At 49.8% G+C, this 25,798-nt stretch overlaps 1 protein-coding gene across 2 annotated transcripts in view; it reads right to left on the bottom strand.

Annotated features, from left to right (window-relative positions):
- The window catches only part of gbe1a (glucan (1,4-alpha-), branching enzyme 1a), a 165,364-nt gene that overhangs the window by 123,623 nt on the left and 15,943 nt on the right, over positions 1–25,798 (bottom strand). For both annotated transcript variants that reach the window (XR_005040523.1, XM_036968271.1), the window contains exon 2: positions 2,670–2,839. Coding sequence is in view for 1 of the 2 variants with exons in the window: in XM_036968271.1 (XP_036824166.1) it covers positions 2,670–2,839 (170 nt within the window). In the remaining variant the exon portion in view is untranslated. The remainder of the gene's footprint in view (positions 1–2,669; positions 2,840–25,798) is intronic.

Here is a 25,798-nt window from a genome sequence, read left to right as displayed (position 1 = left end):
ATTTAACCTGACTCCTCCCCTTCATCTACACTGACTGAAGGATTTAACATGTGACACTGATAAGGGATCATAGCTTTCACCTGGATTCACCTAGTCTACTGTATGTCAAGGAAAGAGCAGGTGTCCCCCCACACTGGCCAGTTTATTAGGTACACCCATCTAGTACTGGGTCGGACCCCCATTTGCCTCCAGAACATCCTGAATTCTTTGGGTGTCGGAAATGTTCCACGGAGATGTTAGTCCATTCTGACGCGATGGCATCATGCAGTCGCTGCAGATTGGACTGCCAACACCTTCCATCTCGTCCCAAAGACACTGGGTTCGGTCAACACCACCTTCCATCTCGTCCCAAAGACACTGGGTTCGGTCAACACCACCTTCCATCTCGTCCCAAAGACACTGGGTTCGGTCAACACCACCTTCCATCTCGTCCCAAAGATACTGGGTTCGGTCAACACCACCGTCCATCTCGTCCCAAAGATACTGGGTTTGGTCAACACCACCGTCCATCTCGTCCCAAAGATACTGGGTTTGGTCAACACCACCTTCCATCTCGTCCCAAAGATACTGGGTTTGGTCAACACCACCGTCCATCTCGTCCCAAAGATACTGGGTTTGGTCAACACCACCGTCCATCTCGTCCCAAAGATACTGGGTTCGGTCAACACCACCTTCCATCTCGTCCCAAAGATACTGGGTTCGGTCAACACCACCTTCCATCTCGTCCCAAAGATACTGGGTTTGGTCAACACCACCTTCCATCTCGTCCCAAAGATACTGAGTTTGGTCAACACCACCGTCCATCTCGTCCCAAAGATACTGGGTTTGGTCAACACCACCGTCCATCTCGTCCCAAAGATACTGGGTTTGGTCAACACCACCGTCCATCTCGTCCCAAAGATACTGGGTTCGGTCAACACCACCTTCCATCTCGTCCCAAAGATACTGGGTTCGGTCAACAACAATACGCTGTGGCGTTCAATCAATGCTCAGTTGGTATCAAGGGACCTAACGTGAGCCAGGAAAACATTCCCCACACCAGAACACCCATCAGTCTGTACCGTTGACACCAGGCAGGTCTGTACACCACGCCCATCAGTCTGTCCCGTTGACACCAGGCAGGTCTGTACACCACGCCCATCAGTCTGTCCCGTTGACACCAGGCAGGTCTGTACACCACACCCATCAGTCTGTCCCGTTGACACCAGGCAGGTCTGTACACCACGCCCATCAGTCTGTCCCGTTGACACCAGTACACCACGCCTATCAGTCTGTCCCGTTGACACCAGGCAGGTCTGTACACCACGCCTATCAGTCTGTCCCGTTGACACCAGGCAGGTCTGTACACCACGCCTATCAGTCTGTCCCGTTGACACCAGGCAGGTCTGTACACCACGCCTATCAGTCTGTCCCGTTGACACCAGGCAGGTCTGTACACCACACCCATCAGTCTGTCCCGTTGACACCAGGCAGGTCTGTACACCACGCCTATCAGTCTGTCCCGTTGACACCAGGCAGGTCTGTACACCACGCCCATCAGTCTGTCCCGTTGACACCAGTACACCACGCCTATCAGTCTGTCCCGGTGACACCAGGCAGGTCTGTACACCACACCCATCAGTCTGTCCCGTTGACACCAGGCAGGTCTGTACACCACGCCCATCAGTCTGTCCCGTTGACACCAGGCAGGTCTGTACACCACGCCCATCAGTCTGTCCCTTTGACACCAGTACACCACGCCTATCAGTCTGTATCGTTGACACCAGGCAGGTCTGTACACCACGCCCATCAGTCTGTCCCGTTGACACCAGTACACCACGCCTATCAGTCTGTCCCGTTGACACCAGGCAGGTCTGTACACTACGCCCATCAGTCTGTCCCGTTGACACCAGGCAGGTCCATGGACTCATAGTGCTTACGCCACATCCTGACTCTGTCATCAACAGTAACTGAATGCCTCGATGCCTGCCTGCTTTATATAACAAGCTACGACCACGTGACTCACTGTCTGTAGGACCGAACCATTTTTCTGAATGGGGTGATGTACCTAATAAACTGCGCTAGCGATAAGGAAAGTGTCTGTCTGTGTGTTCTCGTCCGACCGTGTGTATGTGTTCTCGTCCGACCGTGTGTGTGTGTGTTCTCGTCCGACCGTGTGTGTGTGTGTTCTCGTCCGACCGTGTGTGTGTGTGTGTGTTCTCGTCCGCCCGTGTGTGTGTGTGTGTGTGTTCTCGTCCGACCGTGTGTGATCTCATCCGCCCGACCGTGTGTGTTCTCGTCCGCCCGACCGTGTGTGTGTGTGTGTCTGTGTGTTCTCGTCCTCCCGTGTCTGTGTGTGTGTTCACGTACGCCCGTGTGTGTGTGTGTGTGTGTGTGTGTTCTCGTCCGACCGTGTGTGATCTCATCCGCCCGACCGTGTGTGTTCTCGTCCGCCCGACCGTGTGTGTGTGTGTGTCTGTGTGTTCTCGTCCTCCCGTGTCTGTGTGTGTGTTCACGTACGCCCGTGTGTGTGTGTGTGTGTGTGTGTGTTCTCGTCCGACCGTGTGTGATCTCATCCGCCCGACCGTGTGTGTTCTCGTCCGCCCGACCGTGTGTGTGTGTGTGTCTGTGTGTTCTCGTCGTCCCGTGTCTGTGTGTGTGTTCACGTACGCCCGTGTGTGTGTACTTACTGAAGTCCCCAGTGAGGAACAAGGCCTGAGCTCCCGGAGCCCACTCTTTGAACATCAGGCTGTTATTAGCCTGTCTCTGGACACCATAGGACATGTAACTCCTAGTGAAGTCATCAAAACTCCCCTCAGCCTCCTCCAACTTAGACAACCTCTCAGTGAACAACTGGTACCTACAGAGAGAGAGATGGTGAAAGACGTTAGTACACACACACACATTAACGAAGCCTCCAGAGAACTACGTTATAAAACCCGATAAATAAATCATAAAAACGGAGGTGGGAAAGAGAGTGGCCTCCATTGGAGTACAGATAACATGGATTTCCCCCTGCTCCAGTCCCTGATCCAGCCCCAGTCCCAGTCCCTGCTCCAGTCCCTGATCCTGTTCCAGTCTCTGATCCTGCTCCAGTCCCAGCCCCAGTCCCTGATCCTGGCCCTGATCCTGCCCCAGTCCCTGCTCCAGCCCCAGTCCCTGCTCCAGCCCCTGCTCCAGTCCCTGATCCTGCCCCAGTCCCTGCCCCAGTCCCTGCTCCTGCCCCAGTCCCTGCTCCTGCCCCAGTCCCTGCTCCAGCCCCAGTCCCTGCTCCAGCCCCAGTCCCTGCTCCAGTCCCTGACCCAGTCCCTGCTCCTGCCCCAGTCCCTGCTCCTGCCCCAGTCCCTGCTCCAGCCCCAGTCCCTGCTCCAGCCCCAGTCCCTGCTCCAGTCCCTGCTCCAGTCCCTGCTCCAGTCCCTGCCCCAGTCCCTGCTCCTGCCCCTGCCCCAGTCCCTGATCCTGCCACAGTCCCTGATCCTGCCCCAGTCCCTGCCCCAGTCCCTGCCCCTGCCCCATTCCCTGATCCTGCCCCAGTCCCTGATCCTGCCCCAGTCCCTGATCCTGCTCCAGTCCCTGATCCTGCTCCAGTCCCTGCCCCAGTCCCTGTCCCTGATCCTGATCCATTCCCTGATCCTGCCCCAGTCCGTCCCTGATCCTGATCCATTCCCTGATCCTGCCCCAGTCCCTGTCCCTGCTCCTGCCCCAGTCCCCACCCCAGTTCCAGTCCCCGCCCCAGTCCCCGTTCCAGTCCCTGCACCAGTCCCAGCCACAGCCCCAGTCCCCGCCCCTGCTCCAGTCCCTGCCCCAGTCCCTGTTCCAGTCCCTGCCCCAGTTCCTGTTCCAGTCCCTGCCCCAGTTCCTGCCCCAGTCTGTTCCAGTCCCTGCCCCAGTCCCTGCCCCAGTCCCTGCTCCTGCCCCAGTCCCTGCTCCTGCCCCAGTCCCTGCTCCAGCCCCAGTCCCTGCTCCAGCCCCAGTCCCTGCTCCAGCCCCAGTCCCTGCTCCAGTCCCTGACCCAGTCCCTGCTCCTGCCCCAGTCCCTGCTCCTGCCCCAGTCCCTGCTCCAGCCCCAGTCCCTGCTCCAGCCCCAGTCCCTGCTCCAGTCCCTGCTCCAGTCCCTGCCCCAGTCCCTGCCCCAGTCCCTGCTCCTGCCCCTGCCCCAGTCCCTGATCCTGCCACAGTCCCTGATCCTGCCCCAGTCCCTGCCCCAGTCCCTGCCCCTGCCCCATTCCCTGATCCTGCCCCAGTCCCTGATCCTGCCCCAGTCCCTGATCCTGCTCCAGTCCCTGATCCTGCTCCAGTCCCTGATCCTGCTCCAGTCCCTGCCCCAGTCCCTGTCCCTGATCCTGATCCATTCCCTGATCCTGCCCCAGTCCGTCCCTGATCCTGATCCATTCCCTGATCCTGCCCCAGTCCCTGTCCCTGCTCCTGCCCCAGTCCCCGCCCCAGTTCCAGTCCCCCCCCAGTCCCCGTTCCAGTCCCTGCACCAGTCCCAGCCACAGCCCCAGTCCCCGCCCCTGCTCCAGTCCCTGCCCCAGTCCCTGTTCCAGTCCCTGCCCCAGTTCCTGTTCCAGTCCCTGCCCCAGTTCCTGCCCCAGTCTGTTCCAGTCCCTGCCCCAGTCCCTGCCCCAGTCCCTGCTCCTGCCCCAGTCCCTGATCCTGCCCCAGACCCTGCTCCAGCCCAAGTCCCTGATCCAGTCCCTGCCCCAGTTCCTGCCCCAGTCCGTTCCAGTCCCTGCCCCAGTCCCTGCTCCTGCCCCAGTTCCTGTCCCAGTCCGTTCCAGTCCCAGCTCCAGTCCCTGCTCCTGCCCCAGTCCCTGATCCTGCCCCAGTCCCTGCCCCAGTCCCTGCTCCAGTCCCTGTTCCAGTCCCCGCTCCAGTCCCTGCCCCCGCCCCAGTCCATGTTCCAATCCCTGCCCCAGCCCCAGTCCCAGTCCCTGCCCCAGTCCCTGCCCCAGTCCCTGTTCCATTCCCCAGTTCCTGCCCCAGTCCATTCCAGTCCCTGCCCCAGTCCCTGCTCCTGTCCCAGTCCCTGCTTCTGCCCCAGTCCCTGATCCTGCCCCAGTCCCTGCCCTAGTCCCTGATCCAGTCCCTGCCCCAGTTCCTTCCCCAGTCCCTGTCCCAGTCCGTTCCAGTCCCTGATCCTGCTCCAGTCCCTGCTCCTGCTCCAGTCCCTGATCCTGCCCCAGTCCCTGCTCCAGTCCCTGATCCTGCCCCAGTCCCTGATCCAGTCCCTGATCCTGCCCCAGTCCCTGATCCAGCCCCAGTCCCTGATCCTGCCCCAGTCCCTGCCCCAGTCCCTGATCCTGCCCCAGTCCCTGATCCTGCCCCAGTCCCTGATCCTGCCCCAGTCCCTGATCCTGCCCCAGTCCATTCGTCACTGCCCCAGTCCCTGCTCCTGCCCCAGTCCCTGCTTCTGCCCCAGTCCCTGCTTCTGCCCCAGTCCCTGCCCTAGTCCCTGATCCAGTCCCTGCCCCAGTCCCTGCTCCTGCCCCAGTTCCTGTCCCAGTCCGTTCCAGTCCCTGCCCCAGTCCCTGATCCTGCTCCAGTCCCTGCTCCTGCTCCAGTCCCTGCTCCTGCCCCAGTCCCTGCTCCTGCCCCAGTCCCTGATCCTGCTCCAGTCCCTGATCCTGCCCCAGTCCCTGATCCTGCCCCAGTCCCTGATCCTGCCCCAGTCCCTGATCCAGCCCCAGTCCCTGAACCTGGCCCAGTCCCTGCCCCAGTCCCTGCTCCTGCCCCAGTCCCTGCTCCTACCCCAGTCCCTGCTCCTACCCCAGTCCCTGCTCCTACCCCAGTCCCTGCCCCAGTCCCTGCTCCAGTCCCTTTGTTAATGGGCCATTCTAAATGTAAACACATTTTACATATTAGTAAAGACAAGATTACATTGAGAATAGTTTGATGAGTGAAAATAGGATCACTTGATGAGACAGTTTGACCAGCCTGAGAATAGGAACAGAGAACAAGCTTTTTTTCCTCCCTTTCTCAAATCATCAATAGTCTACAGTCCCGTCATGCAGCCCAAATATGTTTTGATTTCTAACACATTCTAAAGGTTGGTATCATTCACAACTAAAGTTGTAAAAAATCTAGCATATATGACCTGTTTCAAATGATCACTTTAACATTGCCACTTCATATGAGCACTCGCTCCGGAGTGGGAAAAACATCCTATTTTATTTATTATTTATTTATTTTACTATAAAAACTTTTTTTTAAGTGTTATAGATTCTTCAAAGTCTGCCAAGACAGAAAAATCCTGGAATGTGTAGGTTTGTCCGAACTTTTGACTGGTACTTCATTTCATTAATATTCTGGTGTTTCTATTCCATGAAAAACAAAAAAATTACTCTGGGTTTCTGTTAGAATGGAACCGAAAAAATTGCGTTGTACAACGTGATTCCATAGGTGTTATTTCATAGTTGTGATTGTACAGAATTAGACAGACACCACTCAACACTAATGAGAGACTCATTTCGTCTATTGTAGGCCTACAGTATATAAAAAAATATTATTTTAAAATATTATTATTTTTTAATTATTTAGAGGATTGGAGGACTCTAAATTAATATGTCAGGGACATTTTGCGTCAGATATTATCACAGATCCTAAGGGACTTATATAATTCACAATTAATTAATAAATAATAATAATCACATTGTTTAAAAAGTAACAATTCTGAAGATTTAAGCCACCTGCATTTATTTATTAGGCTACTGTGTTGTCTGACAAGTAAACATAGCCTACAGTACATGCTGTAGATAACATGGGAAAGTGCCTAATTCCTTACATAAGGGAGAGCAGGCCCATGTCCAGACTTTCTCTCGTGACCTCACGTACTCATCAACTCTGTCTTTAATGCGTTTTAAAGGTTGCATCAGTCACGGACAGAAACCTCTGGAGACACAGTATTAATGATGGACACTCGGAGGTTCACTGGTTCTTTATATATGAATTATAACATCATGTTTCTAGTCTATTGCATAGCTACAATGTGTAATCATTGATGTCCCAGGAGCAGGAGTGGTAAACACTGTTGAAGTGTATAATTGTAATACATACAGTGCCTTGCGAAAGTATTCGGCCCCCTTGAACTTTGCGACCTTTTGCCACATTTCAGGCTCCAAACAAAGATATAAAACTGTATTTTTTTGTGAAGAATCAACAACAAGTGGGACACAATCATGAAGTGGAATGACATTTATTGGATATTTCAAACTTTTTTAACAAATCAAAAACTGAAAAATTGGGCGTGCAAAATTATTCAGCCCCTTTACTTTCAGTGCAGCAAACTCTCTCCAGAAGTTCAGTGAGGATCTCTGAATGATCCAATGTTGACCTAAATGACTAATGATGATAAATACAATCCACCTGTGTGTAATCAAGTCTCCGTATAAATGCACCTGCACTGTGATAGTCTCAGAGGTCCGTTAAAAGCGCAGAGAGCATCCTGAAGAACAAGGAACACACCAGGCAGGTCCGAGATACTGTTGTGAAGAAGTTTAAAGCCGGATTTGGATACAAAAAGATTTCCCAAGCTTTAAACATCCCAAGGAGCACTGTGCAAGCGATAATATTGAAATGGAAGGAGTATCAGACAACTGCATATCTACCAAGACCTGGCCATCCCTCTAAACTTTCAGCTCATACAAGAAGAAGACTGATCAGAGATGCAGCCAAGAGGCCCATGATCACTCTGGATGAACTGCAGAGTTCTACAGCTGAGGTGGGAGACTCTGTCGATAGGACAACAATCAGTCGTACATTGCACAAATCTGGCCTTTATGGAAGAGTGGCAAGAATAAAGCCATTTCTTAAAGATATCCATAAAAAGTGTTGTTTAAAGTTTGCCACAAGCCACCTGGGAGACACACCAAACATGTGGAAGAAGGTGCTCTGGTCAGATGAAACAAAAATTTAATTTTTTGGCAAAAAAAAGCAACACAGCTCATCACCCTGAACACACCATCCCCACTGTCAAACATGGTGGTGGCAGCATCATGGTTTGGGCCTGCTTTTCTTCAGCAGGGACAGGGAAGATGGTTAAAATTGATGGGAAGATGGATGGAGCCAAATACAGGACCATTCTGGAAGAAAACCTGATGGAGTCTGCAAAAGACCTGAGACTGGGACGGAGATTTGTCTTCCAACAAGACAATGATCCAAAACATAAAGCAAAATCTACAATGGAATGGTTCAAAAATAAACATATCCAGGTGTTAGAATGGCCAAGTCAAAGTCCAGACCTGAATCCAATCGAGAATCTGTGGAAAGAACTGAAAACTGCTGTTCACAAATGCTCTCCATCCAACCTCACTGAGCTCGAGCTGTTTTGCAAGGAGGAATGGGAAAAAATTCAGTCTCTCGATGTGCAAAACTGATAGAGACATACCCCAAGCGACTTACAGCTGTAATCGCAGCAAAAGGTGGCGCTACAAAGTATTAACTTAAGGGGGCTGAATAATTTTGCACGCCCAATTTTTTCAGTTTTTGATTTGTTAAAAAAGTTTGAAATATCCAATAAATGTCGTTCCACTTCATGATTGTGTCCCACTTGTTGTTGATTCTTCACAAAAAAAATACAGTTTTATATCTTTATGTTTGAAGCCTGAAATGTGGCAAAAGGTCGCAAAGTTCAAGTGGGCCGAATACTTTCGCAAGGCACCGTACATGCAGTCACGACATCATTCACAGAATGGAGTTTGATACACCTGGTATTGACAATAAAAAAGAAAAAAAACTTCCAAAGTAGCGATTTCCGTAAATTAACTTTGACAATCGTTACATCATCAACATATTCCTCTCAATTGTAAATGTTTTGCTTGACTCGTTATGATGTTATAACTACTTGAATTTGCCTCCCGAAATGTTTTGTCAGCCATCTTCAGCGAATATGGCTGACAAATTCAAATTCGTCATTGGAACCACTCGATATGATTGGTCATACACAAACCTTGGAACCCAAATGCATAATGGAGTGCTCTAACTCCCCCTTGTGGTGATCTGGAGCAATGAAGCCGTGACACCGGGAACCTCTAAGGCTCGCAGCTTTTAAAAGGAGGAACCACTGTACAAGTCTATTCTAAATCTGAGGGGGTCACTGGGCTTTCAAAGTTCAATACAATAAACATGAATCCACAGAAAAACAAAATCCAGTTCACAAATACTGACTTATAAACCACTATGAGATGGAATCAAATGTGAGTGACTGTGCCGATCAATAAACACTGTTAGGTGTGACAATGTGGTGTGTTCTTATGGCCATGTATGATGCATCCTTGGTGGAACTGAATCTACACTCAATATAAAAACGTCACTGTAAACTGCGTTTATTTTCAGCATGTTAAGTTTGCTGAAAAAAATGCAGTTGACATTGAGAGGACATTTCTTTTCTTCCATTACCAGATTCAGGTCATTGGTAAAAATAGAAAAGAGTAGAGGGCCTAGTGAGCTGCCCTGCGGTACACCACATCCTACATGCTTGACATTAGAGAGGCTTCCATTAAATAAAACTCTCTTGTTCTATTATATATATATATATATATATATATATAAACTCAGGAAGAAAAGAAATGTCCTCTCAATGTCAACTGCATTTTTTTCAGCAAACTTAACATGTGTAAACGTTTGTATGAACATAAGAAGACTCAACAACTGAGACATAAACTGAACAAGTTCCACAGACATGTGACTAACAGAAATTGAATAATGTATCCTTGAACAACAGGGGTGGTCAAAATTAAAAGTAACAGTCAGTATCTGGTGTGGCCACCAGCTGCATTAAGTACTGCAGTGCATCTCCTCATGGACTGCACCAGATGTGCCAGTTCTTGCTGTGAGATGTTACCCCGCATGCCAGTTCTTGCTGTGAGATGTTACCCCGCATGCCAGTTCTTGCTGTGAGATGTTACCCCGCATGCCAGTTCTTGCTGTGAGATGTTACCCCGCATGCCAGTTCTTGCTGTGAGATGTTACCCCACTCTTTCACCGGACATTTCTGGAGGGAAACGATCCTAGCCCTCACCCTCCGATCCAACAGGTCCCAGACGTGCTCAATGGGATTGAGATCCGGGGTCTTCGCTGTCCATGGCAGAACACTGACATTCCTGTCTTGCAGGAAATCACGCACAGAACGAGCAGTATGGCTGGTGGCATTGTCATGCTGGAGGGTCATGTCAGGATGAGCCTGCAGGAAGGGTACCACATGAGGGAGGAGGATGTCTTCCCTGTAACGCATAGCGTTGAGATTGCCTGCAATGACAACAAGCTCAGTCTGATGATGCTGTGACACACTGCCTCAGACCATGACGGACCATCCACCTCGATCCCGCTCCAGAGTACAGGCCTCGGTGTAACGCTCATTCCTTCGACGATAAGCGCAAATCCGACCATCACCCCTGGTGAGACAAAACCGCGACTCGTCAGTGAAGAGCACTTTCTGACAGTCCTGTCTGGTCCAGTGACGGTGGGTTTGTACCCATAGGCAACGTTGTTGCCGGTGATGTAAGGCAGGTCCTCACCAGACAACAGGCCTACAAGCCCTCAGTCCAGCCTCTCTCAGCCTATTGCAGACAGTCTGAGCACTGATGGAAGGATTGTGCGTTCCTGGTGTAACTCGGGCAGTTGTTGTTGCCATCCTGTATCTGTCCCGCAGGTGTGATGTTCAATTGTACCCATCCGGTGCAGGTGTTGTTATACGTGACCTGTCCTGTCTTAGGCGTCTCACAGTACGGACATTGAAATGTATTGCCCAGGCTACATCTGCAGTCCTCATGCCTCCTTGCAGCATGCCTAAGGCACGTTCACACAGGTGAGCAGGGACCCTGGGCATATTTCTTTTGGTGTTTTTCAGAGTCAGTAGAAAGGCCTCTTTAGTGTCCTAATTTTCATAACTGTGACCTTAATTGCCTACCGTCTGTAAACTGTTAGGGTCTTAACGACCGTCCCACAGGTGTATGTTCATTAATTGTTTATGGTTCATTGAACAAGCATGGGAAACAGTGTTCAAACCCTTTACAATGAAGATCCGTGAAGTTATTTGAATTTTTACAAATTATCTTTGAAAGACAGGGTCCTGAAAAAGGGACATTTATTTTTTTGTTTATATACCTTGAGTACCTTTTGGCACACCACTCTCTCAGATTAAATACACACACCTCCCTCAGATTACCACACACACACACACACACACACCTCCCTCAGATTACACACACACACCTCCCTCAGATTACACACACACACACCTCCCTCAGATTACACACACACACACCTCCCTCAGATTACACACACACACCTCCCTCAGATTACACACACACACCTCACTCAGATTACACACACACACCTCCCTCAGATTACACACACACACCTCCCTCAGATTACACACACACACCTCCCTCAGATTACACACACACACACACCCCTCAGATTACACACACACACACACACACCTCCCTCAGATTACACACACACACACCTCCCACAGATTACACACACACACACCTCCCTCAGATTACACACACCTCCCTCAGATTACACACACCTCCCTCAGATTACACACACACACACCTCCCTCAGATTACACACACACCCACACCTCCCTCAGATCACACACACACACCTCCCTCAGATTACACACACACACACACCTCCCTCAGATTACACACACACACACACCTCCCTCAGATTACACACACACCTCCCTCAGATTACACACACACCTCCCTCAGATTACACACACACACACACACACACACACACACACACACACACACACACACACACACACACACCTCCCTCAGATTACACACACACACACACCTCCCTCAGATTACACACACACACACACCTCCCTCAGATTACACACACACACACACACACACACACCTCAGATTACACACACACACACACCTCCCTCAGATTACACACACACCTCCCTCAGATTACACACACACACACCTCCCTCAGATTACACACACACACCTCCCTCAGATTACACACACACACACACACACCTCCCTCAGATTACACACACACACATACACACCTCCCTCAGATTACACACACACACACCTCCCTCAGATTACACACACCTCCCTCAGATTACACACACACACACACCTCCCTCAGATTACACACACACACCTCCCTCAGATCACACACACCTCCCTCAGATTACACACACACACCCACACCTCCCTCAGATTACACACACCCACACCTCCCTCAGATCACACACACCCATACCTCCCTCAGATTACACACACCCACACCTCAGATTACACACACACACACACACACACCTCCCTCAGATTACACACACACACACACACACCTTCCTCAGATTACACACACACAAACCTCCCTCAGATTACACACACACACACACCTCCCTCAGATTACACACACACACACCTCCCTCAGATTACACACACACACACACACACACACCTCCCTCAGATTACACACACACACACACACCTCAGATTACACACACCTCAGATTACACACACACACACACACACCTCAGATTAAACACACACACCTCCCTCAGATTACACACACACACCTCTCTCAGATTACACACACACACCTCCCTCAGATTACACACACACACACACACACACACCTCCCTCAGATTACACACACACACACACCTCCCTCAGATTACACACACCTCCCTCAGATTACACACACACACACCTCCCTCAGATTACACACACACACACCCACACCTCCCTCAGATCACACACACCCACACCTCCCTGAGATTACACACACCCACACCTCAGATTACACACACACACACCTCAGATTACACACACACACACACACACACCTCAGATTACACACACACACACACCTCAGATTACACACACACACACACACACACACACCTACACACCTCAGATTACACACACACACACACACACACCTCAGATTACACACACACACACACACACACACCTCAGATTACACACACACACACACACACACCTCAGATTACACACACACACACACACACACCTCAGATTAAACCCACACACACACCTCAGATTACACACACACACACCTCAGATTAAACACACACACACACACACACACACACACACACACACCAGATTACACACACACACACCTCAGATTAAACCCACACACACACACACCTCAGATTAAACACACACACACACACACACACACCAGATTACACACACCCACCCAGAAAGAATTCAAACAAAACAATTTGACAAGCCTTTAGGCGACATACCAGGGTGCCAGCAGCAACGTGTGACCTGCTACCACAAGAACATGGCCACCCAGCATGTCTGAAATACCAATGTAAATAACCCAAATGTATCTGCCCATTTATCCTCTCCCCGTCATTCATACATGACTCTATTTGCACTGTTAGTTGCTTATGCAACGTCTCCTTCTCCCCCTCCGCGGTCTCGCTCTCCGCGGTCTCCCCCTCTCCACCGGTCATCTCCCCGGTCTCCCCCTCCCCAGTCTCCCTCTCCCCCGTCATTCATACATGACTCTATTTGCACTGTTAGTTGCTTATGCAACGTCTCCTTCTCCCCCTCCGCGGTCTCGCTCTCCGCGGTCTCCCCCTCTCCCCTTCCCCGGTCTCCCCCTCTCCCCTTCTCCCCCTCCCCGGTCTTCCCCTCCCCCTCCGCGGTCTCCCTCTCCCCCGTCATTCATACATAACTCTATTTGCACTGTTAGTTGCTTATGCAACGTCTCCTTCTCCCCCTCCGCGTTCTCCCCCTCTCCCCCGGTCTCCTCCGCGGTCTCCTTCTCCCCCTCCCCGGTCTCCTCTGCGGTCTCCCTCTCCCCCGTCTCCCTCTCCGCGGTCTCCTTCTCCCTCGTCTCCCTCTCCGCGGTCTCCTTCTCCGCCGGTCTCCTCCGCGGTCTCCCTCTCCCCCTCCCCGGTCTCCCCCTCCACCTCCGCGGTCTCCCCCTCCCCCCCTCTCCCTCTTGGCGTTTCATTCGAGTTTTCACTGTGTTTTAAAGACAAAGCCTACAGTCTTTGATGTGAGAATTAAAGTGATTCTCCACAGAAGGGACAGCAACTAGATAATTGGACCTAGAAAACACACTGTGGTTGACATTTAACTACATTACCATTAGACCCACTGTGGTTGACATTTAGCTACATTACCATTAGACCCACTGTGGTTGACATTTAGCTCCATTACCATTAGACCCACTGTGGTTGACATTTAGCTCCATTACCATTAGACCCACTGTGGCTGACATTTAGCTACATTACCATTAGACCCACTGTGGTTAACATTTAGCTTCATTACCATTAGACCCACTGTGGTCGCCATTTAGCTCCATTACCATTAGACCCACTGTGGCTGACATTTAGCTACATTGCCATTAGACCCACTGGTTGACACTTAGCTCCATTACCATTAGACCCACTGTGGCTGACATTTAGCTACATTGCCATTAGACCCACTGTGGTCGCCATTTAGCTCCATTACCATTAGACCCACTGTGGCTGACATTTAGCTACATTACCATTAGACCCACTGTGGTTAACATTTAGCTTCATTACCATTAGACCCACTGTGGTCGCCATTTAGCTCCATTACCATTAGACCCACTGTGGCTGACATTTAGCTACATTGCCATTAGACCCACTGGTTGACATTTAGCTACATTACCATTAGACCCACTGTGGTTGACATTTCGCTCCATTACCATTAGACCCACTGTGGTTGACATTTTGCTCCATTACCATTAGACCCACTGTGGTTGACATTTAGCTCCATTACCATTAGACCCACTGTGGCTGCGTCGCAAATCTCTCTTATCTTCAGAAGCGTGAAACTTGTTCACTTCCCTTCGTGGATTTGAAGGGAAATAATCATCTGGCATATGGACACTCCCTTCAGCCCATGCCGATACCAATCCAATGTTCTCAAATGTGGGGAGTAGTGAACGAGTGTACACTTCAGGAGGAAGGAGAGGTTATTGGGACGTCCCGCCTACTTGACATTTAGCTACATTACCATTTTTTAAAAAACACACCAATTGAGTCAACACACACAGCATTGCCAAGACCACGGAACATAGCCCCTAGCATGACCGACAGAGACAGAGCACACACACACACACACACACCAACCAACTCTCTCGACTGTTATCCAGTGTGTGCTGTGAATAAAACATTCAACTGTTGTTAATTACCTCTCAGTGTATTCCATGTTATCTCTCTGTGTGTGTGTGTGTCAACCAAATCAGTGTTTCTGTTTTAATGAGCTCAGTATAGACCTCCAGAGACAATCTATCACATCCTCCCTGTCACCATCACACTACAGAGGTCACACAGAGGTCACACAAACACTTGGGAGGCACACATACAAACATCTCTCTAAGGAGACGCAGCTAACACTCATACACAACCTCCGACCGGGCCTGTATTGATCTCTCTCACACACACACACACACACACACACACACACACACACAGGACTGTCTGACAAGACATTCTGGCCCAGGGCCACGTGTGACCCAGGTAAAGACCGGCCCAGGGCCACGTGTGACCCAGGTAAAGACCGGCCCAGGGCCACGTGTGACCCAGGTAAAGACCGGCCCAGGGCCACGTTTGACCCAGGTAAAGACCGGCCCAGGGCCACGTTTGACCCAGGTAAAGACCGGCCCAGAATAATATAGAATAGAATAATTATAGAATAATGATTCTGTTATATCTATATGTTAAGAAGGAAAGCATGAATTTCCTAATAGGATCTCTCAGTCTATATGTGCTACTATTTAGGGCAGGAGGTTGTGTGTGTGTGTGTGTGTGTGTGTGTGTGGTAACACCTCAGAAGTCACTGCCAAATCCGCAAGCTGGATCACCGTGACTCAGTGCTTTTGACCGACCAAACAGAGACACAGCACTTCGCGCCCCCATCTCTCCCCGTGACACTCATTCAGAATTTTTCCAACACACATTCTGGAGTATCTCCTATCATTGGCACCTGCTCACAAACGTCAATCGGCTCATCGTGACCAAGTGATTTACATAGGACAGGACACACGACTTGGAAAGCCCCCCCCCCCCTCCTCCTCCCATTTACACAGACAGGAGATGCTCCTGAGTCTATCACACTGGCTTATACCACAGGATTGTTGAATACTCGTTTCTGACTGGGACAAATAGTAAGCTCCAAAAGTATTGGGACAGTGAGAACTGTTTTGTTGTTTTGGTTCTGTACTCTAGCACTTTGGATTTTAAATGATACAATGACTATATAACCCTATTCCCTATATAGTGCACTACTTTAGACCAGAGCCCTATGGAACCCTATTCCCTATATAGTGCACTACTTTAGACCAGAGCCCTATGGAACCCTATTCCCTATATAGTGCACTACTATAGACCAGAGCCCTATGGAACCCTATCCCCTATATAGTGCACTACTTTAGACCAGAGCCCTATTGAACCCTATCCCCTATATAGTACACTACTTTAGACCAGAGCCCTATGGAACCCTATTCCCTATATAGTGCACTACTTTAGACCAGAGCCCTATGGCACCCTATTCCCTATATAGTACACTACTTTAGACCAGAGCCCTATGGAACCCTATTCCCTATATAGTGCACTACTTTAGACCAGAACCCTATGGAACCCTATTCACTATATATAGTGCACTACTTTAGACCAGAGCCCTATGACACCCTATTCCCTATATAGTGCACTACTTTAGACCAGAGCCCTATGCCAACCTATTCCCTATATAGTGCACTACTTTAGACCAGAGCCCTATGGCACCCTATTCCCTATATAGTGCACTACTTTAGACTTTGGGACTAAATTAGTAAAATAGTGAAGTACTTGTTCTCACATTTCATAGCATGCATAGCTTGTGACTAAAAACTTGTACAATTCATTTGCTGTTTGTTTCGTTTGTGTTTCAGATTATTTTGTGCCCAATGGAAACGAACGGTAAACAACGTATTGTCATTTTGGAGTCACTTTTATTGTAAAATAAGAAAATAATGTGATTCTAAATACGTCCATACTAATATCGACGCTACCATAATTATGAATAATCCTTAATAAATTGTGAATAATTATGAGTGAGAAAGTTAGAGGCATAAATCTTTTTTTTTAAAGTGCTGTAATTTCTACCACACCTACTATTTTACAACCATTAATACTTTAAGACCAGCAACACACCACGTTTACTTTAGGGAATTATATTTTGTATTTTGTTATACTTAAGCTTTGCACTCTCAAAACTGCATAGTGACTAGGGTATCCTGGATGTTTCAACTGCATAGTGACTAGGGTATCCTGGATGTTTAAACTGCATAGTGACTAGGGTATCCTGGGTGTTTAAACTGCATAGTGACTAGGGTATCCTGGGTGTTTAAACTGCATAGTGACTAGGGTATCCTGGATGTTTAAACTGCATAGTGACTAGGGTATCCTGGATGTTTAAACTGCATAGTGACTAGGGTATCCTGGATGTTTAAACTGCATAGTGACTAGGGTATCCTGGATGTTTAAACTGCATAGTGACTAGGGTATCCTGGATGTTTAAACTGCATAGTGACTAGGGTATCCTGGGTGTTTAAACTGCATAGTGACTAGGGTATCCTGGGTGTTTAAACTGCATAGTGACTAGGGTATCCTGGATGTTTAAACTGCATAGTGACTAGGGTATCCTGGATGTTTAAACTGCATAGTGACTAGGGTATCCTGGATGTTTAAACTGCATAGTGACTAGGGTATCCTGGGTGTTTAAACTGCATAGTGACTAGGGTATCCTGGATGTTTCAACTGCATAGTGACTAGGGTATCCTGGATGTTTCAACTGCATAGTGACTAGGGTATCCTGGGTGTTTAAACTGCATAGTGACTAGGGTATCCTGGGTGTTTAAACTGCATAGTGACTAGGGTATCCTGGATGTTTAAACTGCATAGTGACTAGGGTATCCTGGATGTTTCAACTGCATAGTGACTAGGGTATCCTGGGTGTTTAAACTGCATAGTGACTAGGGTATCCTGGGTGTTTAAACTGCATAGTGACTAGGGTATCCTGGGTGTTTCAACTGCATAGTGACTAGGGTATCCTGGGTGTTTAAACTGCATAGTGACTAGGGTATCCTGGATGTTTAAACTGCATAGTGACTAGGGTATCCTGGATGTTTAAACTGCATAGTGACTAGGGTATCCTGGATGTTTCAACTGCATAGTGACTAGGGTATCCTGGATGTTTCAACTGCATAGTGACTAGGGTATCCTGGATGTTTCAACTGCATAGTGACTAGGGTATCCTGGGTGTTTAAACTGCATAGTGACTAGGGTATCCTGGATGTTTCAACTGCATAGTGACTAGGGTATCCTGGATGTTTAAACTGCATAGTGACTAGGGTATCCTGGGTGTTTAAACTGCATAGTGACTAGGGTATCCTGGATGTTTAAACTGCATAGTGACTAGGGTATCCTGGGTGTTTAAACTGCATAGTGACTAGGGTATCCTGGATGTTTCAACTGCATAGTGACTAGGGTATCCTGGATGTTTCAACTGCATAGTGACTAGGGTATCCTGGATGTTTAAACTGCATAGTGACTAGGGTATCCTGGATGTTTAAACTGCATAGTGACTAGGGTATCCTGGGTGTTTCAACTGCATAGTGACTAGGGTATCCTGGATGTTTGAACTGCATAGTGACTAGGGTATCCTGGATGTTTAAACTGCATAGTGACTAGGGTATCCTGGGTGTTTCAACTGCATAGTGACTAGGGTATCCTGGATGTTTAAACTGCATAGTGACTAGGGTATCCTGGATGTTTAAACTGCATAGTGACTAGGGTATCCTGGATGTTTAAACTGCATAGTGACTAGGGTATCCTGGATGTTTAAACTGCATAGTGACTAGGGTATCCTGGGTGTTTAAACTGCATAGTGACTAGGGTATCCTGGATGTTTCAACTGCATAGTGACTAGGGTATCCTGGATGTTTAAACTGCATAGTGACTAGGGTATCCTGGGTGTTTAAACTGCATAGTGACTAGGGTATCCTGGATGTTTGAACTGCATAGTGACTAGGGTATCCTGGGTGTTTCAACTGCATAGTGACTAGGGTATCCTGGATGTTTAAACTGCATAGTGACTAGGGTATCCTGGGTGTTTAAACTGCATAGTGACTAGGGTATCCTGCATGTTTAAACTGCATAGTTTAAACATCTGAGAGGAGAGAGGCAGGACGGACAGGCTCTCGCCTCGCCTCTGTTCTGCTTTGCTCTTAATTAATCTATTGAGACTCAAGTTGACACTCGTGAAGAACGGGGGGTGGGGTGGTGGTGGGTTGTGTGTGTCGACACAAACATGTGCTTGTGTTGCAAACATCCCATCCCTCTCCTCCATCTTGCCTAGTCCTCCAAGGTGACGGCAAACTTCAAGGTTGTATATACATAGTACGTCGGTCCCCCACCAGCGCGTCTGGTACGTCGGTCCCCCACCAGCGCGTCTGGTACGTCGGTCCCCCACCCGCACGTCTGGGACGTCGGTCCTCCACCAGCGCGTCTGGGACGTCGGTCCTCCACCAGCGCGTCTGGGACGTCGGTCCTCCACCAGCGCGTCTGGGACGTCGGTCCTCCACCAGGGCGTCTGGTACGTCGGTCCTCCACCAGCGTGTCTGGTACGTCGGTCCCCCACCAGGGTGTCTGGTACGTCGGTCCTCCACCAGGGTGTCTGGTACGTCGGTCCCCCACCAGCGTGTCTGGTACGTCGGTCCCCCACCAGCGTGTCTGGTACGTCGGTCCCCCACTGGGACGTCGGTCCCCCACCAGCGTGTCTGGTACGTCGATCCCCCACTGGGACGTCGATCCCCCACCAGGGCGTCTGGGACGTCGGTCCCCCACCAGGGCGTCTGGGACGTCGGTCCCCCACCAGCGCGTCTGGGACGTCGGTCCCCCACCAGCGCGTCTGGGACGTCGGTCCCCCACCAGCGCGTCTGGGACGTCGGTCCCCCACCAGCGCGTCTGGGACGTCGGTCCTCCACTGGTACATCGGTCCCCCACCAGGGTGTCTGGGACGTCGGTCCCCCACCAGGGTGTCTGGGACGTCGGTCCTCCACCAGGGTGTCTGGGACGTCGGTCCCCCACCAGGGTGTCTGGTACGTCGGTCCCCCACCAGGGTGTCTGGTACGTCGGTCCCCCACCAGGGTGTCTGGTACGTCGGTCCCCCACCAGCGTGTCTGGTACGTCGGTCCCCCACCAGCGTGTCTGGTACGTCGGTCCCCCACCAGCGTGTCTGGTACGTCGGTCCTCCACCAGGGTGTCTGGTACGTCGGTCCCCCACCAGCGCGTCTGGTACGTCGGTCCTCCACCAGGGCGTCTGGTACGTCGGTCCTCCACCAGGGTGTCTGGTACGTCGGTCCTCTACCAGGGTGTCTGGTACGTCGGTCCTCCACCAGGGTGTCTGGTACGTCGGTCCTCCACCAGCGTGTCTGGGACGTCGGTCCTCCACCAGCGTGTCTGGTACGTCGGTCCTCCACCAGCGTGTCTGGTACGTCGGTCCCCCACCAGGGTGTCTGGTACGTCGGTCCTCCACCAGCGTGTCTGGTACGTCGGTCCTCCACCAGCGTGTCTGGTACGTCGGTCCTCCACCAGCGTGTCTGGTACGTCGGTCCCCCACCAGGGTGTCTGGGACGTCGGTCCCCCACCAGCGCGTCTGGGACGTCGGTCCCCCACCAGCGTGTCCGGTACGTCGGTCCTCCACCAGCGTGTCTGGTACGTCGGTCCCCCACCAGGGTGTCTGGTACGTCGGTCCTCCACCAGGGTGTCTGGTACATCGGTCCCCCACCAGGGTGTCTGGGATGTCGGTCCCCCACCAGCGCGTCTGGTTCGTCGGTCCTCCACCAGCGCGTCTGGGACGTCGGTCCCCCACCAGCGTGTCTGGTACGTCGGTCCCCGAATGGTACGTCGGTCCCCCACCAGCGCGTCTGGTTCGTCGGTCCTCCACCAGCGCGTCTGGTACGTCGGTCCTCCACCAGCGCGTCTGGTACGTCGGTCCTCCACCAGCGCGTCTGGTACGTCGGTCCTCCACCAGCGCGTCTGGTACGTCAGTCCCCCACTGGTACGTCGGTCCTACACCAGCGCGTCTGGTACGTCGGTCCTACACCAGCGCGTCTGGTACGGTGGTCCTCCACCAGCGCGTCTGGTACGTCGGTCCTCCACCAGCGCGTCTGGTACGTCGGTCCTCCACCAGCGCGTCTGGTACGTCGGTCCTCCACCAGCGCGTCTGGTACGTCGGTCCCCCACCAGCGTGTCTGGTACGTCAGTCCCCCACTGGTACGTCGGTCCCCCACCAGCGTGTCTGGTACATCGGTCCCCCACTGGGACGTCGGTCCCCCACCAGCGCGTCTGGTACGTCGGTCCCCCACCAGCGCGTCTGGTACGTCGGTCCCCCACCAGCGCGTCTGGTACGTCGGTCCCCCACCAGCGCGTCTGGTACGTCGGTCCCCCACCCGCGCGTCTGGGACGTCGGTCCCCCACCAGGGCGTCTGGGACGTCGGTCCCCCACCAGCGCGTCTGGGACGTCGGTCCCCCACCAGCGCGTCTGGGACGTCGGTCCCCCACCAGCGCGTCTGGGACGTCGGTCCCCCACCAGCGCGTCTGGGACGTCGGTCCCCCACCAGCGCGTCTGGGACGTCGGTCCTCCACTGGTACATCGGTCCCCCACCAGGGTGTCTGGGACGTCGGTCCCCCACCAGGGTGTCTGGGACGTCGGTCCCCCACCAGGGTGTCTGGGACGTCGGTCCCCCACCAGGGTGTCTGGGACGTCGGTCCCCCACCAGGGTGTCTGGTACGTCGGTCCCCCACCAGGGTGTCTGGTACGTCGGTCCCCCACCAGCGTGTCTGGTACGTCGGTCCTCCACCAGGGTGTCTGGTACGTCGGTCCTCCACCAGCGTGTCTGGGACGTCGGTCCCCCACCAGGGTGTCTGGGACGTCGGTCCCCCACCAGGGTGTCTGGTACATCGGTCCCCCACCAGGGTGTCTGGGACGTCGGTCCCCCACCAGGGTGTCTGGGACGTCGGTCCCCCACCAGGGTGTCTGGTACGGTGGTCCTCCACCAGGGTGTCTGGTACGTCGGTCCTCCACCAGGGTGTCTGGGACGTCGGTCCCCCACCAGGGTGTCTGGTACATCGGTCCCCCACCAGCGTGTCTGGTACGTCGGTCCCCCACCAGGGTGTCTGGTACATCGGTCCCTCACCAGGGTGTCTGGGATGTCGGTCACCCAAAGGCGTGTCTGGTACGTCGGTCCTCCACCAGCGCGTCTGGGACGTCGGTCCCCCACCAGGGTGTCTGGTTCGTCGGTCCTCCACCAGCGCGTCTGGGACGTCGGTCCCCCACCAGGGTGTCTGGTACGTCGGTCCCCGAATGGTACGTCGGTCCCCCACCAGCGCGTCTGGTACGTCGGTCCTCCACCAGCGTGTCTGGTACGTCGGTCCCCCACCAGCGTGTCTGGTACGTCGGTCCCCCACCAGGGTGTCTGGGATGTCGGTCACCCAAAGGCGTGTCTGGTACGTCGGTCCTCCACCAGCGCGTCTGGGACGTCGGTCCCCCACCAGGGTGTCTGGTTCGTCGGTCCTCCACCAGCGCGTCTGGGACGTCGGTCCCCCACCAGGGTGTCTGGTACGTCGGTCCCTGAATGGTACGTCGGTCCCCCACCAGCGCGTCTGGTACGTTCTGACCCACTTGGAATGTGATGAAAGAAATAAAAGCTGAATGTCAGGAATTGTGAAAAACTGAGTTTAAATGTATTTGGCTAAGGTGTATATATACTTCAGACAACTGAATAGTCGCCCCCTTTGCTGTGAAGCCCCTAAATGTAAACCTCCGACTACAGTTGTATATAGTATATCAGTCCTCCATCAGTATATATAGTAATATAGTATATCAGTCCTCCATCAGTGTATATAGTATATCAGTCCTCCATCAGTATATATAGTAATATAGTATATCAGTCATCCATCAGTGTATATAGTACATCAGTCCTCCATCAGTGTATATAGTATATCAGTCCTCCATCAGTGTATATAGTAATACAGTATATCAGTCCTCCATCAGTATATATAGTATATCAGTCCTCCATCAGTGTATATAGTAATATAGTATATCAGTCCTCCATCAGTATATATAGTATATCAGTCCTCCATCAGTGTATATAGTATATCAGTCCTCCATCAGTATATATAGTTATATAGTATCAGTCCTCCATCAGCATATATAGTTATATAGTATATCAGTCCTCCATCAGTATATATAGTTATATAGTATATCAGTCCTCCATCAGTGTATATAGTATATCAGTCCTCCATCAGTGTATATAGTATATCAGTCCTCCATCAGTATATATAGTATATCAGTCCTCCATCAGTGTATATAGTATATCAGTCCTCCATCAGTGTATATAGTAATATAGCATATCAGTCCTCCAGCAGTGTATATAGTATATCAGTCCTCCATCAGTGTATATAGTAATATAGTATATCAGTCCTCCATCAGTGTATATAGTATATCAGTCCTCCAGCAGTGTATATAGTAATATAGCATATCAGTCCTCCAGCAGTGTATATCAGTCCTCCATCAGTATATATAGTAATATAGTATATCAGTCCTCCATCAGTATATATAGTATATCAGTCCTCCATCAGTGTATATAGTATATCAGTCCTCCAGCAGTGTATATAGTAATATAGCATATCAGTCCTCCATCAGTGTATATAGTAATATAGTATATCAGTCCTCCATCAGTGTATATAGTAATATAGTACATCAGTCCTCCATCAGTGTATATAGTAATATAGTATATCAGTCCTCCAGCAGTGTATATAGTATATCAGTCCTCCATCAGTGTATATAGTAATATAGTACATCAGTACTCCATCAGTGTATATAGTAATATAGTACATCAGTCCTCCAGCAGTGTATATAGTATATCAGTCCTCCAGCAGTGTATATAGTATATCAGTCCTCCATCAGTGTATATAGTAATATAGTACATCAGTCCTCCATCAGTGTATATAGTAATATAGTACATCAGTCCTCCATCAGTGTATATAGTAATATAGCATATCAGTCCTCCAGCAGTGTATATAGTATATCAGTCCTCCAGCAGTGTATATAGTAATATAGTATATCAGTTCTCCAGCAGTGTATATAGTAATATAGCATATCAGTCCTCCAGCAGTGTATATAGTATATCAGTCCTCCAGCAGTGTATATAGTAATATAGTATATCAGTCCTCCAGCAGTGTATATAGTATATCAGTCCTCCAGCAGTGTATATAGTAATATAGCATATCAGTCCTCCAGCAGCGTATATAGTATATCAGTCCTCCAGCAGTGTATATAGTAATATAGTATATCAGTCCTCCAGTAGTGTATATAGTATATCAGTCCTCCAGCAGTGTATATAGTAATATAGCATATCAGTCCTCCAGCAGTGTATATAGTAATATAGTATATCAGTCCTCCAGCAGTGTATATAGTATATCAGTCCTCCAGCAGTGTATATAGTAATATAGCATATCAGTCCTCCAGCAGTGTATATAGTAATATAGTATATCAGTCCTCCATCAGTGTATATAGTATATCAGTCCTCCAGCAGTGTATATAGTATATCAGTCCTCCAGCAGTGTATATAGTAATATAGCATATCAGTCCTCCAGCAGTGTATATAGTAATATAGTATATCAGTCCTCCAGCAGTGTATATAGTATATCAGTCCTCCAGCAGTGTATATAGTAATATAGCATATCAGTCCTCCAGCAGTGTATATAGTAATATAGTATATCAGTCCTCCATCAGTGTATATAGTATATCAGTCCTCCAGCAGTGTATATAGTAATATAGTATATCAGTCCTCCAGCAGTGTATATAGTAATATAGCATATCAGTCCTCCATCAGTGTATATAGTATATCAGTCCTCCAGCAGTGTATATAGTAATATAGTATATCAGTCCTCCAGCAGTGTATATAGTAATATAGTATATCAGTCCTCCAGCAGTGTATATAGTAATATAGTATATCAGTCCTCCATCAGTGTATATAGTATATCAGTCCTCCAGCAGTGTATATAGTAATATAGTATATCAGTCCTCCAGCAGTGTATATAGTAATATAGCATATCAGTCCTCCAGCAGTGTATATAGTAATATAGTATATCAGTCCTCCATCAGTGTATATAGTATATCAGTCCTCCAGCAGTGTATATAGTAATATAGTATATCAGTCCTCCAGCAGTGTATATAGTAATATAGCATATCAGTCCTCCATCAGTGTATATAGTATATCAGTCCTCCAGCAGTGTATATAGTAATATAGTATATCAGTCCTCCAGCAGTGTATATAGTAATATAGTATATCAGTCCTCCAGCAGTGTATATAGTAATATAGTATATCAGTCCTCCATCAGTGTATATAGTATATCAGTCCTCCAGCAGTGTATATAGTAATATAGTATATCAGTCCTCCAGCAGTGTATATAGTATATCAGTCCTCCAGCAGTGTATATAGTAATATAGTATATCAGTCCTCCAGCAGTGTATATAGTAATATAGTATATCAGTCCTCCAGCAGTGTATATAGTATATCAGTCCTCCAGCAGTGTATATAGTAATATAGTATATCAGTCCTCCAGCAGTGTATATAGTAATATAGTACATCAGTCCTCCATCAGTGTATATAGTAATATAGTATATCAGTCCTCCAGCAGTGTATATAGTATATCAGTCCTCCAGCAGTGTATATAGTATATCAGTCCTCCAGCAGTGTATATAGTATATCA

Source organism: Oncorhynchus mykiss, chromosome Y (genome assembly GCF_013265735.2).
Source record: "Oncorhynchus mykiss isolate Arlee chromosome Y, USDA_OmykA_1.1, whole genome shotgun sequence".
Lineage (NCBI taxonomy): Eukaryota > Metazoa > Chordata > Actinopteri > Salmoniformes > Salmonidae > Oncorhynchus > Oncorhynchus mykiss.
The sequence above is the reverse complement of the archived record's forward strand: the minus strand, read 5'-3'. Positions and strand labels throughout refer to the sequence as shown.